Here is a 13,148-nt window from a genome sequence, read left to right as displayed (position 1 = left end):
ATTGCTCTCCTCCTCCGTCCCCTTCCCCTCCCTCTGTCTGAGTCCGGGTGCTCTCGAACCCTGCTTGTCCAGAATACCACAGTTGGATTTTGCACTCTCAGGGCTGTTCACTACTTTCTTTATGTATACGCACTACATTCTAATATATCTTGCGCTCTATAAAATATACACTCCATACCTTCTTATATCCTTTATAAAAATACATTATTTTATTCTATCTATACTACATTATTATTTCCCTTCATATTTACACTCATTCTTATCTGGTTAGACTGACAACTTTTTACAATCACACCCTTGCAAAAAGTTACCAACTCCATTTAATATTTGTGTGTCTGTTGCTGTTGGTTTTAAAGCTGTTGTTTCTAGATTCAGGGAAGGAGGCCATTCGGCCCATCGGGCCTGTACTGGTGGGATCAACTTAACAGCTTCTGCAACAACTTGGATTTATATAGTGCCTTTAACATGAAAACTCTGTTCCTGCATCCTTTCCTCTTCTTCCTTTTCAAGTACATATCCAGGTTCATTTTAAATGGTGTTGAATCTGCCTCAGTAACCTGCTCTGCTCAAACATTCCAGCCTCAAATCACCCTGCTTGTGTTTAACAGTGACATCACCGGGGAAAGTGAGGTGGTATAACTGAGCCTGACACCCAACATCAATCTGAGGCACAGCTAATACCCTGGCAGCTGCCATTCCAATAGACCGGCTCCTAGTGATGGCAAGCAGCGACAGCCCATGTTCAGTATATCGACTAAAGGTTCAGTTCGACAAGTCCTTTGCGCCTGTCTGTAACTCTTCTCACCTGCTCACTCACAAAGGATGAAAAGCACAGGTTACAGCTGGACAAACTGGATCACGTGTGAAGAATTGCAAGCAGCTGAGGTCCTTTTGGTTACACTGGCCTTCCATCCTCTTGTGTGCAGAGAGAATGCTATTGCAGAAATCCATCACAATACCTTTTCCCAAAATACATTGTCCATGTGCTTTCATTCTGTTCCCAACACATTCGGGAAATGCTGATATTCCACACCGAAATTCATTTCCTCACACTTTGACCATTCTCATACTTTAGTTCATTCTCATACGAGTGTATTTTTTCATAGCAAAAGTTATGGGCCTCTGTTGTGCTGAAGACTTGTGGTCCAGAACAAAGCATAATTCAATCAAGCAGAGTCAGCATGGTTTTAGGAAAAGGAAATCATGTTTGACAAATTTGCTAGAGTTCTTTGAGGATGTAACGAGCAGGGTGGGTGAGGGGGAACCAATGGATTTCCAGAAGGCATTCGATAATGTACCACATAAAAGGTTACTGCACAAGATAAAAGTTCACGTGGTTGGGGGTAATATATTAGCATGATAGAGGATTGGCTAACTAACAGAAAACAGACAGTCGGGATTAATGGGTCATATTCCGGTTGGAAAACTATAACTAGTGGGGTACCACAGGGATTGGTGCTGGGGCCTCAACTATTTACAATCTATATTAATGACTTGGATGAAGAGACCGAGTGTAATGTAATGCTGATGATATAAAGATGAGTAAGAAAGCAAATTTTGAGGAGTACACAAAAAATCTACACAGGGATATAGACATGCTAAGTGAGTGGGCAAAAAATTGGCAGATGGAGTATAATGTGGGAAAATGTGAGGTTATCCATTTTGGCAGAAATAATAGAAGAGCAAATTATAATTTAAATGGAGAAAAATTGCAAAGTGCTGCAGTACAGAGAGACCTGGGGGTCCTTGTGCATGAAATGCAAAAAGTTAGTATGCAGGTACAGCAAGTAATCAGGAAGGCAAATGGAATTGTTGGCCTTTATTGCAAGGGGGATGGAGTATAAAAACAGAGAAGTCCTGCTATAACTACAGAATATTGGTGAGGCCACACCTGGAGTACTGCGTACATTTTTGGTCTCTGTATTTAAGGAAGGATATACTTTCATTAGAGGCTGTTCAGAGAAGGTTCACTTGGTTGATTCCGGAGATGAGGGGGTTGACTTATGAAGATAGGTTGAGTCGGTTGGGCCTATACTCATTGGAGTTCAGAAGAATGAGAGATGATCTTATTGAAACGTAAGATAATGAGGGGACTCGACAATGTGGATGCAGAGAGGATATTTCCACTCATAGGGGAAATTAAAACTAGGGGGCATAATAAGAGGCCACCCATTTAAAACTAAAATGAGGAGAAATTTCTTCTCTCAGAGGGTTGTAAATCTATGGAATTCTCTGCCCAGAGAGCTGTGGAGGCTGGGTCATTGAATATATTTAAGGTGAAGATAGGCAGACTTTTAAGCAATAAGGGAGTAAAGGGTTTTGGGGAGTGGGCAGGGAAGTGGAGCTGAGTCCATGATCAGATCAGCCATGATTTATTGAATTGTGGAGCAGGCTCGAGGGGCCAGGTGGCCTACTCCTGCTCCTATTTCTTATGTTCTTATAACTAGCCGCACCTCTAGCCAAGCTGTTCCAGTACAGCTACAACACTGGCATATACCCGACAATGTGTAAAACTGCACAGGTATGTCCTGTCCACAAAAATCAGGACAAATCCAATCTGGCCAATTAACGCCCCATCCGCCTACTCTCAATCATGAGCAAAGTGATGGAAGGTGTCATTGACAGTGCTATCAAGCGGCACTTACTCACCAATAACCTGCTCACCGATGCTCAGTTTGGGTTCCGCCAGGACCACTGAGCTCCAGACCTCATTTCAGCCTTGGTCCAAACATGGACAAAAGAGCTGAATTCCAGAGGAGAGGTGAGAGTGGCTGCCTTTGACATCAAGGCAGCGTTTGATCAAGTGTAGCATCAAGGAGCCCTAGTAAAACTGAAGTCAATGGGAGTCAGGGGGAAAACTCGCCACTGACTCATACCTAGCACGAAGGAAGATTGTTGTGGTTGTTGGAGGTCAACCATCTCAGCCCCAGGACATCACTGCAGGAGTTCCTCAGGACATCAGCCATCTTTAGCTGCTTCATCAATGACCTTCCCTCCGTCATAAGGTCAGAAGTGGGGATGTTTGCTGATGATTGCACAGTGTTCAGTTCCATTTGCAACTCCCCAAATAATGAAGCAGTCCATGCCCACATGCAGTAAGACCTGGACAATATTCAGGCTTGGGCTGATAATGGCAAGTAACATTCGTGTCACACAACTGCCAGGCAATGACCATCTGCAACAATCGAGAATCTAACCACCTCCCCTTGACATTTAATGGCATTACCATCATTAATCCCCCAGCATCAACATCCTGAGAGTCACCATTGACCAGAAACCTAACTATAATAGCCACATCAATACTGTGGTTACAAGAACGGGTCAGAGATTGGGTATTCTGTGGCAAGTGACTCACTTCCTGACTTCCCAAAATCTTTCCACCACCTACAAGTCAGGAATGTGATGGAATACCCTACTTGCCTGGATGAGTGCAGCTCCAATAAAACTCAAGAAGCTCGACACCATCCGGGACAAAGCAGCCCATTTGATCGGCACCCCATCCACCACCTTAAACGTTCACTCCCTCCATCACCAGCTGCAGTGTGTACCATTTATAAGATGCACTGCAGCAACTCGCCAAGGCTTCTTCAGCAACACCTTCCAAACCTGAGACTTGTACCACCTAGAAGGACAAGGGTAGCAGGCGCATGGGAACACCACCACCTCCACGTTTCCCTCCAAGTCACACACACCATCCTGACTTGGAAGTATATCACTGTTCCTTCATCGTCGTTGGACCAAAATCCTGGAACTCGCTCCCTAACAGCACTGTGGGAGTACCTTCACCAGATGGACTGCAGCGGTTCAAGGAGGTGGCTCACCACCACCTTCTCAAGGGTAATTAGGGATAGGCAATAAATGTTGATCTTGCCAGTGATACCCAGATCCCCACATCCCGTGAATTAATAAAATAAATTCATTTTTGTTCTATCCCACACTAGTTCATTCTCACACTTCAGTTTACACTCACCTTGCCCAAATGGTTTTCTGAATATTACATTTTTTTAAAAACATTAAAAATAAATATTTAAGGTATGCATTATTCTCCCTGGAGCCAGGTAATCAACGTACCACACCTTTGATTCTGTACTGTAGTATGTCAGGAATGTAATGCAGCATCTGTAGTCAGAATCACCTGTAGCTGAGTGGTTATATCATGGTCAAAGCTGTTTCTATTGTTTTTGAAGATTTTGATCTCTCCTGTTCTAACATAAGGTACACTCTGACTGTACATTTAACTGTGGTCACGTTATGGCTAAACTGTAGTTTGAATTTTTTTCTGCTGGCTTTTCTGCGTCATGTTGCGAACGTGCTCGCTCTCTCAGAGCCACCAATTGTCAGGAACCTTTGGGGAGCAAGGCCGAGAACTCCCAGTCTGGGCTCCATAGAGGGAGAGTTTGTTTCATAAATTGGCCCTCAGACCTTGTGCATTGGCTTTTTGGAGCCAGTTTTATGAAAAATGATTTTAAAATGCTGAAGATTAAATAAACACGCTGGGCAGAGTGATTTGGAGAATATATTCAACTGTTTATGATCAGACATCAAATTGAACTATTCCTATGCGTGGATGTTTCTCGAATAAATCGTACAATGACCAATAACAAAGTGGATCAATTTATATTTTCCAAAAGCGCTAGTTATTGAATGTGATTAATCAAAACCACAGAGATCACAAAGTGGAGCCACTCTGTCCACAGTTGGAACAATGACACAAAAAATACCCTCGAGCCAATTCACAAAAAGTTAACTCATAACGGCAGACAATACATTGGGCAGCGGCAGTGAGCAGGAGAGCGGGATTAGACTGGGTGGGATATTAAAGGCTATGGGAAGTGAGGGGGAGAGTGGGATTAGACTGTGAGAGATATTAAAGGGTACGGGAAGTGAGCAGGAGAGTGGGATTAGACTGGGTGGGATATTAAAGGGTATGGGAAGTGAGCAGGAGAGTGGGATTAGACTGGGTGGGATATTAAAGGGTATAGGGAGTGAGCAGGAGAGTGGGATTAGACTGGGTGGGATATTAAAGGGTATGGGGAGTGATTGAGAGAATGGGATTAGACTGAGAGGGATAAGTGTGAGGTTATCCATTTTGGTGGCAAAAACAGGAAGACAGATTATTATCTGAATGGTGACAGATTAGTGAAAGGGGAGGTGCAATGAGACCTGGGTGTCATGGTACATCAGTCATTGAAGGTAGGCATGCAGGTACAGCAGCCAGTTAAGAAAGCAAATGGCATGCTGGCCTTCATAGCGAGGGGATTTGAGTATAGGAGCAAGGAGGTCTAACTGCAGTTGTACAGGGCCTTAGTGAGACCATACCTTGAGTATTGTGTGCAGTTTTGGTCTCCTAATCTGAGGAAGGACGTTCTTGCTATTGAGAGAATGCAGCAAAGGTTCACCAGACTGATTCCCAGGATGGCAGGACTGACATATGATGAAAGACTGGATCGACTATGCTTATATTCACTAGAATTTAGAATAATGAGAAGGGGTCTCATAGAAACATATAAAATTCTGATGGGATTGGACAGGTTAAATGCAGGAAGAATATTCCCGATGATGGGAAAGTCCAGAACCAGAGGTCACAGTCGAAGGATAAGGGGTAAGGCATTTAGGACCGAGATGAGGAGAAACTTCTTCACTCAGAGAATTGTGAACCTGTGGAATTCTCTACCACAGAAAGTTGTTGAGGCCAGTTCGTTAGATATATTCAAAAGGGAGTTAGATGTGGCCCTTACTGCTAAAGGGATCAAGGGGTATGGAGAGAAAGCAGGAATGGGGTACTGAAGTTGCATGATCAGCCATGATCATATTGAATGGTGGTACAGGCTCAAAGGACCGAATGACCTACTCCTGCACCTACTTTCTATGTTTCTATGTTAGAGATTGACAAAGGTATACACAGAGATGTCGGTTGAAAGGAATTACTTGGTATGGGAATTATTTTATAAATAGATAACGTCTTTATCTAAGATGTTGACTCAGGATTATTTCTGCTGCTGCCATTTGCCCATCAGCTCTAATACAGACGGACATGCAGCTGGATGAGATTAAGATTAAGGTTGCTGAGAAAGTCTAACATGAATCACACTTTGACACTTTCAGCTCGGTCCGTCATGTAGTGACTGGGAGCTCCGGAACCTCATGTGTTTTGCTGCTCTGGATTTTAACCACAATTTTAGTGTTGCCTCTCTCATGTTCCTGCTTTGGCTGAAGTGAATTCAACCCAAAAAGCTATCAGGATGGATTTGGGGAGTCTGGAGACAGTGGTAGCCAATTCTGCCTATATCTCCGCTCGGGGCAGTTTTGATGGCAGCTCCAGTGTCAATATGACCAGAGATAAAAAATATCGTGCCAAACTCAAGCTCCCTCACATCACGCAGAGTGAACTTCTGAAGGACCAGATTGACATGCAGTTTGAGAGCGTCTGTGTCAAACAATCTATTGGGAAGAAACTGTTCCATCAGTACTTGGAAACCGTTGCTGCGTATAAGCCAGCCTACGAGCTGTGGAAGGACATTGAGGACTATGATACAGCGGAAGATGAAGTCCGGCTTCAGAAAGCTCAAAGTATTATCAGCAAGTGCTTGGAGTCAGGGGCTGAGTTTTTCTGTAGCTATTTGGAAGAGAAGTGTATGTTGAGGGTCAAGGAAGACTGTGAGAACGTCAGGGAGGACCTATTCAGGGAGTGCAAAGAGAGTACCATGAAGTTCTTGAAGGATGACAGTCCGTTTGAGAGTTATAAAGAGAGCATGTATTTCATGAGGTTCTTACAATGGAAGTGGCTGGAGGCTCAGCCCATTGGAGAGGACTGGTTTCTGGACTTCAGGGTCTTGGGGAAAGGAGGATTTGGGGAAGTGTCTGCTTGTCAGATGAAGGCGACCGGGAAGCTATACGCCTGCAAAAAGCTCAACAAGAAAAGGTTGAAGAAAAGGCACGGAAATCAAGTAAGATCGAATAAATTGGATTTACAGCCTTACTGTGATAAGAGGAATGAAATTAAGAAAATTCAGGTCCTTCACTAGATGTGGGTTAGAGTAATTGGATAACCCGCTGAAAGGATCAGCCCAATAACCTTCCTGTCAACCTGACCTAGCAACAGATTAACCGCTAGCCAGTATTTAGAGCAATCGACGCTTTAAGATACAACACACAAAGTACCAGCCCACATTTATCAGGGGAAATTATGAAGATTATTGATAAATAAAAGTACAAATAATAATTTCTCCCCTCATACTTAATTGCTAGAATGGCACTTCGCCCAAATGAATATTGAGATTGAGACGTCCAACTAAAATAATGAGTTGCAGAAACAGTAAAAGAAAAATCACTTTGAAAATAAGATAATAAAATGAGAGCAGGAAGCTGCCTGACTTTTCCTGGGGTAGATGGAGAACAACTATTTCCTCTGGGCGAGTCCAGAACAAGGAGGCATAAAATTAGAGCTAGATCGTTCAGGGGTGAGGTCTGGAAATACTTCTTCGTCCAAAGGGCAGGGGAAATCTGGAACTCTCTCCCCCAAAATGCTGCTGAGGCTGGGGATCATTAAAAAATTTAAAACGGAGGCTGATAAATTTTTGTTAGGCAAGACTATTAAGAGTTACGGAACCAAGGCAGGGAGTCTTGCATGTAGGTTATGCTTGAACTGTATAAAACACTAGTTAGGCCACAACTAGAGTACTGTGTATAGTTCTGCTCACCATATGACAGGAAAGATGTGATTGCAGTAGAGAGCGTACATAAAAGATTTACGAGGATGTTGCCTGGACTGGAGAATTTTAGCTATGAGGAAAGATTGTTAGGCTGGGTTTGGGGCAGGACCTATTTCCCTGAGCAGAGGGGTCAAAAACCAGGGGGCATAGATTTAAAGTAATTAGTAGGAGGCTTAGAGGGGATTTGAGGGGAAATTTCTACACCCAGAGGGTGGTAGGGGTCTGGAACTCACTGCCTGAAAGGGTGGTAGACACAGAAACCCTCACCACATTTAAAAAGTACTTGGATGTGCACTTGAAGTGCTGTAACCTACAGGACTATGGACCTAGAGCTGGAAAGTGGGATTAAGCTGGATAGCTCTTGGTCAGCCAGCGCGAACACGACAGGCCGAAATGGCCTCCTTCTATGCTGTAAATGTCTATGATTCTATGAATTACTGAACAAAAGCCTTCCCTACTTTTTAATGACACTTGGGGGTCTACTCTGACTGTCGGCCACCCATTCTGAAGAGACCCCCCATGATTTTGATTCCCCGGGCTCAGGTAAATTCAGCAGGTGAACTGCGGGGCACAAAATTGCACCCCCCCCCCGCCCCCCCATTGAAACCTGAGGCCCCAAGATCAGGCTAGGGTGGCCACCAGCTAAGCTGCAAGTGGGTGGGGGTGGGAGGCATGCAGGCGTGGGGGGGGGGGGTGCAGGGTGGCGGGTCATGATCGCAGAGGGTGGGCAGTTGGCCAAAATATTTTTGTGGACCCCAGAGAAGCGCTCCTGCTCTTACTTTTAGTGGGCCTGTTCGGTCCCATTCCCTGTGGAGCTGGTCGGAGTGAGCACTGCCCAGGTTCAGACCAGTTCTGACCTAAGATGGCAATGGGTATCCTATTTATGACCTTGGGCCTGGATTTCCATATCAAAAGGGGCTTATCGCCTGAAACAGGCAGCGCTTTGGATGCCCGGTGGGAGGCCCCTTTCAAAATGGTGCCGGCTGTATCACTAGTGACAACGGGGCGGTAAGGCTACCGACCCCATTTTAAGGCCTTTAACACCCCATTAAAGCCAAGTGTAGGCAGCCTTAATTGACCCGTTGGGATCATAGGATCATAGAATAATTAGAACACAGAAAGAGGCTATTTGGCCATTTCCCCGCCAGCCAAAAAAGAGCTATCCAGCCTAATCCCACCTTCCAGCACTAGGTCCGTAGCCCTGTAGGTTATGGATCTTTAAGTGCATATCCAAGTACCTATTAAATGTAATGAGGCTTTCTGCCTCTACCACCCTTTCAGGCAGTGAGTTCCAGACCCCCACCACCTTCTGCGTGAATTTTTTTCCCTCATCTCCCCTCTAATCCTCCTACCAATTACTTTAAATCTATGCCCCCTGGTTATTGACCCCTCTGTTAAGGGAAATAGATCGTTCCTATCCACTCTATCTAGGCCCCTTATAATTTTATACAAGTTAATTAAATTGTCCCTCAGCCTCTTCTGTACCAAAGAAAATAATCCCAGCCTATCCAATCTTTCTTCATAGCTAAAATTTTTCAGTCCTGGCAACGTCCTTGTAAATCTCCGCTGTACCCTCTCTAGTGTAATCACATCCTTCCTGTCATGTGGTGACCAGAACTGAACGCAGTACTCTAGCTGTGGCCTAACTAGTGTTTTATACAGTTCACGCATAACCCCAATCCCCGCTCTTGAATTCTATACCTTGGCTAATAAAGGAAAGCTTTCCGTATGCCTTTTTAATTATCTTATTGACCTGTCCTGCTACCTTTAAGGATCTGTGGACATATACTCCAAGGACCCTCTGTTCCTCCACACCTCAGTATCCTCCCATTTACTGTGTATTCCCTTGTCCTCCCCAAATACATTACCTCACACTTCTATGGATTGAATTCTATTTGCCACTTTTCTGCCCACCTGACTAGTCCATCGATATCTTCCTACAGTCTAAAGCTTTCCTCCTCACTGTCAACCACATGGCCAATTTTTGTATCATCTGCAAACTTCTTTATCATGCCCCCTACATTGAAGTCTAAGTCATTGATATATATCACAAAAAGCAAGGGACCCAGTACTGAGCCCTGCGCAACCTCACTGGAAACAGCCTTCCAGTCGCAAAAGCATCCATCAACCATTACACTCTGCTTCCTGCCACTGAGCCAATTTTGGATCCAATTTGCCACTTTCCCTTGGATCCCATGGGCTTTTACTTTTTTGATCAGCCTACCATGTGGGACCTTGTCAAGAGCCTTGCTAAATTCTATTTCGACTGCATCAAACACACTGCCCTCATCGACCCTCCTTGTTAACTCCTCAAAAAATTCAAACAAGGTAGTCAGACACGACTTTCCCTTAACAAATCCCTGCTGACTGTCCTTGATTAATCTGTGTCTTTCTAAATGAAGGTTTATACTGCCCCTCAGAATTGACTCCAATAATTTGCCCACCACCGAGGTTAAACTAACTGGCCTGTAATTACTCGGTTTATCCTTTCCTCCTTTTTTAAACAATGGTACAACATTAGCAAATTATAATGGATGTTAAAGGTGCTTTACATGAAAAACCTTTTCAGTTGGTGTTTTGTGAGGAGTGGTGTAAAGTCCTTACTCAATGGCACAAAACCCACACGAGGCACATTCTATGGACAAGGTCACTCTATGACCTGAACCTTTATGTGCATTGTGCATTGCTTAAATATATACAGTATTGCAGTGGTGTTACATAGAGGTTACATACATGACATCACCTCTCCCCCAAAGTCTTATTGAGATCATAGGTTAAGTCTTTCGGGTGGTCTACGCTCCCTTGTGGAGCGCCGCAGTTGGGGCTCTGGTTGTTGAGCCTTGGCGTGAGTGTCTGTCACCTGTGGTGATTCCGGACTGTCTGGGCTGACCGCAGGGACTGTGCATGCTGCTGAATGTTCTTGTTGCTCGTTCACTGGCGGTGGTGTGAATACCATCTCATGATCTTCCTTGGATTCCTCAGTGTCTATGCTGAACCTTTCTTTCATTTGGTCCAGGTGCTTACGGCATATCTGCCCATTGTTAAGTTTAACCACGATGACCCTGTTCCCCTCTTTGTCTATTACTGTACCCTCAAGCCATTTGGGCCCCATAGCGTGATTGAGGACAAATACGGGGTCATTTATTTCTATACATGTCCCCCTTGAGTTTCGGTCATGGTACTCATTTTAGGACTGGCGCTTTCCCTCAACTATGTTGGTCAGGACTGGGTGAATGAGGGACAACCGAGTTTTGAGTGTTTGTTTCATAAGTAGCTCAGCGGGCGGGACCCCCGTGAGCGAGTGCGGTCGGGATCTATAGGCCAGCAGGAGGCGCGGTAGGCGGCATTGAAGGGAGGGTCCTTGAATCCTGAGCATGCCTTGTTTAATGATTTGGACTGCAAGTCCAGCCTGGTCATTTGAGGCCGGCTTGAATGGTGCTGTCCTGACATGATTGATGCCATTACCCAACATGAACTCCCGGAATTCGTAGCTCGTGAAACATGGGCCATTATCGCTAACAAGGATGTGTGGCAAGCCGTGGGTTTCAAAGACCCCATGTAGACTCTCCACAGTGGTGGATGTCGTGCACGAATTCAAAATGATGCACTCGATCCATTTCGAGTACGCATCTACCACAATGAGAAACATTTTTCCCATGAACGGGCCCGCGTAGTCTACATGAATACGTGACCATGGCCTGGTGGGCCAGGGCCACGGGCTGAGCGGGGCCTCCCTGGGGGCATTACCCAGCTGGGCACATGTCGTGAACCTGCAAACACAGTGTTCCAGATCTGAATCAATTCCAGGCCACCAAACATGTGACCGGGCAATGGCCTTCATCAGAACGATGCCTGGATGCTCACTGTGGAGTTCCCTGATGAATGCCTCCCTGCCCCCTTGGGGCATGACTACCCAGCTGCCCCATAGTAGGCAGTCAGCTTGGATGGAGAGCTCATCCATCCGCCTGTGAAACGGCCTGACCTCCTCAGGGCATGCTGCGTGTGCGGGCGCCCAATCCCCAGTCAGGACGCATTTCTTAATCAGAGTTAGGAGGGGATCTCTGTTTGTCCAGATTTTGATCTGGCGGGCTGTGATGGGGGAGCCTGCGCTGTCAAAGGCATCGACAGCCATGACCATCTCAGCACTTTGTTCCGCTGCCCCCTCAGTGGTGGCCAGTGGAAGCCTGCTGAGCATGTCAGCGCAATTTATGGTGCCAGGCCGGTGCCGAATGGAGTAGTCATAAGCAGCCAGCGTGAGAGCCCATCGCTGTATGCGGGCTGACATGTTGGCATTGACAGCCTTGCTGTCTGACAACAGGGATGTTAACGGCTTGTGGTCCGTTTCTAATTCGAACCTCCTGCCAAAGAGATACTGATGCATTTTTTTTACACCATAGACACACGCGAGTGCCTCCTTCTCAACCATCCCATATCCCCGTTCTGCTTGAGAGAGCGACCTGGAGGCATAAGCCACAGGTTGTAGTTGGCCCTCAGCATCGCTCTGCTGCAAAATGCATCCAACCCCATAGGACGATGCATCACATGTCAGAACCAAATTCTTACAGGGGTCGTACAGGGTCAATAACTTATTTGAACAAAGTAGGTTCCGCGCCCGATTGAAAGCCCGTTCTTGACAGTCCCCCCAAAACCAATCACAACCCTTACGCAGGAGCACATGAAGCGGCTCCAACAACGTGCTTAAGTTCAGCAGAAAGATCCCGAAATAGTTCAAGAGTCCCAGAAATGAACGCAACTCTGATGTGTTGCCGGGCCTGGGCGTTCGTCGAATCGCTTCTGTTTCGGATTCTGTGGGCTGAATCCCATCTGCAGCAACCCTCCTGCCCAGAACTCAACCTCAGGAGTCAGAAACACACACTTAGACTTCTTGAGTCGCAGGCCTACCCGGTCCAGTTGGCGTAGCACCTCCTCCAGGTTGTGGAGATGTTTCTCGGTGTCTCGACCCGTGATGAGGATGTCGTCCTGAAATACGATTGTTCCAGGAATGGATTTAAGCAGGCTTTCCATGTTTCTTTGAAAAATCGCGGCTGCTGATTGAATGCCAAACGGGCACCTGTTGTAAACGAACAGTTCCTTGTGTGTGGTGATGGTGGTCAGTAGTTTAGATTCGTCGGCCAGTTCCTGGATCATGTAGGCTGAAGTGAGATCCAACTTGGTAAACAGCTTGCCGCCTGCCAGCGTGGCGAAAAGATCCTCCGCTCTCGGGAGCGAGTATTGGTCTTGTAGGGACACCCGATTGATAGTGGCCTTGTAGTCGCCACAGATCCTGACAGAACCATCCGCTTTTAGGACGGGAACAATGGGGCTCGCGCAGTCGCTGAATTCAATGGGCGAGATGATGCCCTCTCTCAGAAAACGGTCTAATTCGCTCTCAATTTTCTCCCGCATCACATACGGCACTGCTCTGGCTTTGTGGTG

At 45.9% G+C, this 13,148-nt stretch overlaps 1 protein-coding gene across 1 annotated transcript in view; it reads left to right on the top strand.

Annotated features, from left to right (window-relative positions):
- Positions 1-6,242: 6,242 nt before the first annotated feature.
- The window catches only part of grk1a (G protein-coupled receptor kinase 1 a), a 102,839-nt gene continuing 95,933 nt past the window's right edge, over positions 6,243-13,148 (top strand). The window contains exon 1 of the mRNA XM_070893074.1: positions 6,243-6,947. Coding sequence (XP_070749175.1) covers positions 6,243-6,947 — 705 coding nt within the window. The remainder of the gene's footprint in view (positions 6,948-13,148) is intronic.

Source organism: Pristiophorus japonicus, chromosome 11 (genome assembly GCF_044704955.1).
Source record: "Pristiophorus japonicus isolate sPriJap1 chromosome 11, sPriJap1.hap1, whole genome shotgun sequence".
Classification (NCBI taxonomy): Eukaryota; Metazoa; Chordata; class Chondrichthyes; family Pristiophoridae; genus Pristiophorus; species Pristiophorus japonicus.
This window is presented reverse-complemented; position numbering and strand designations above follow the sequence as displayed.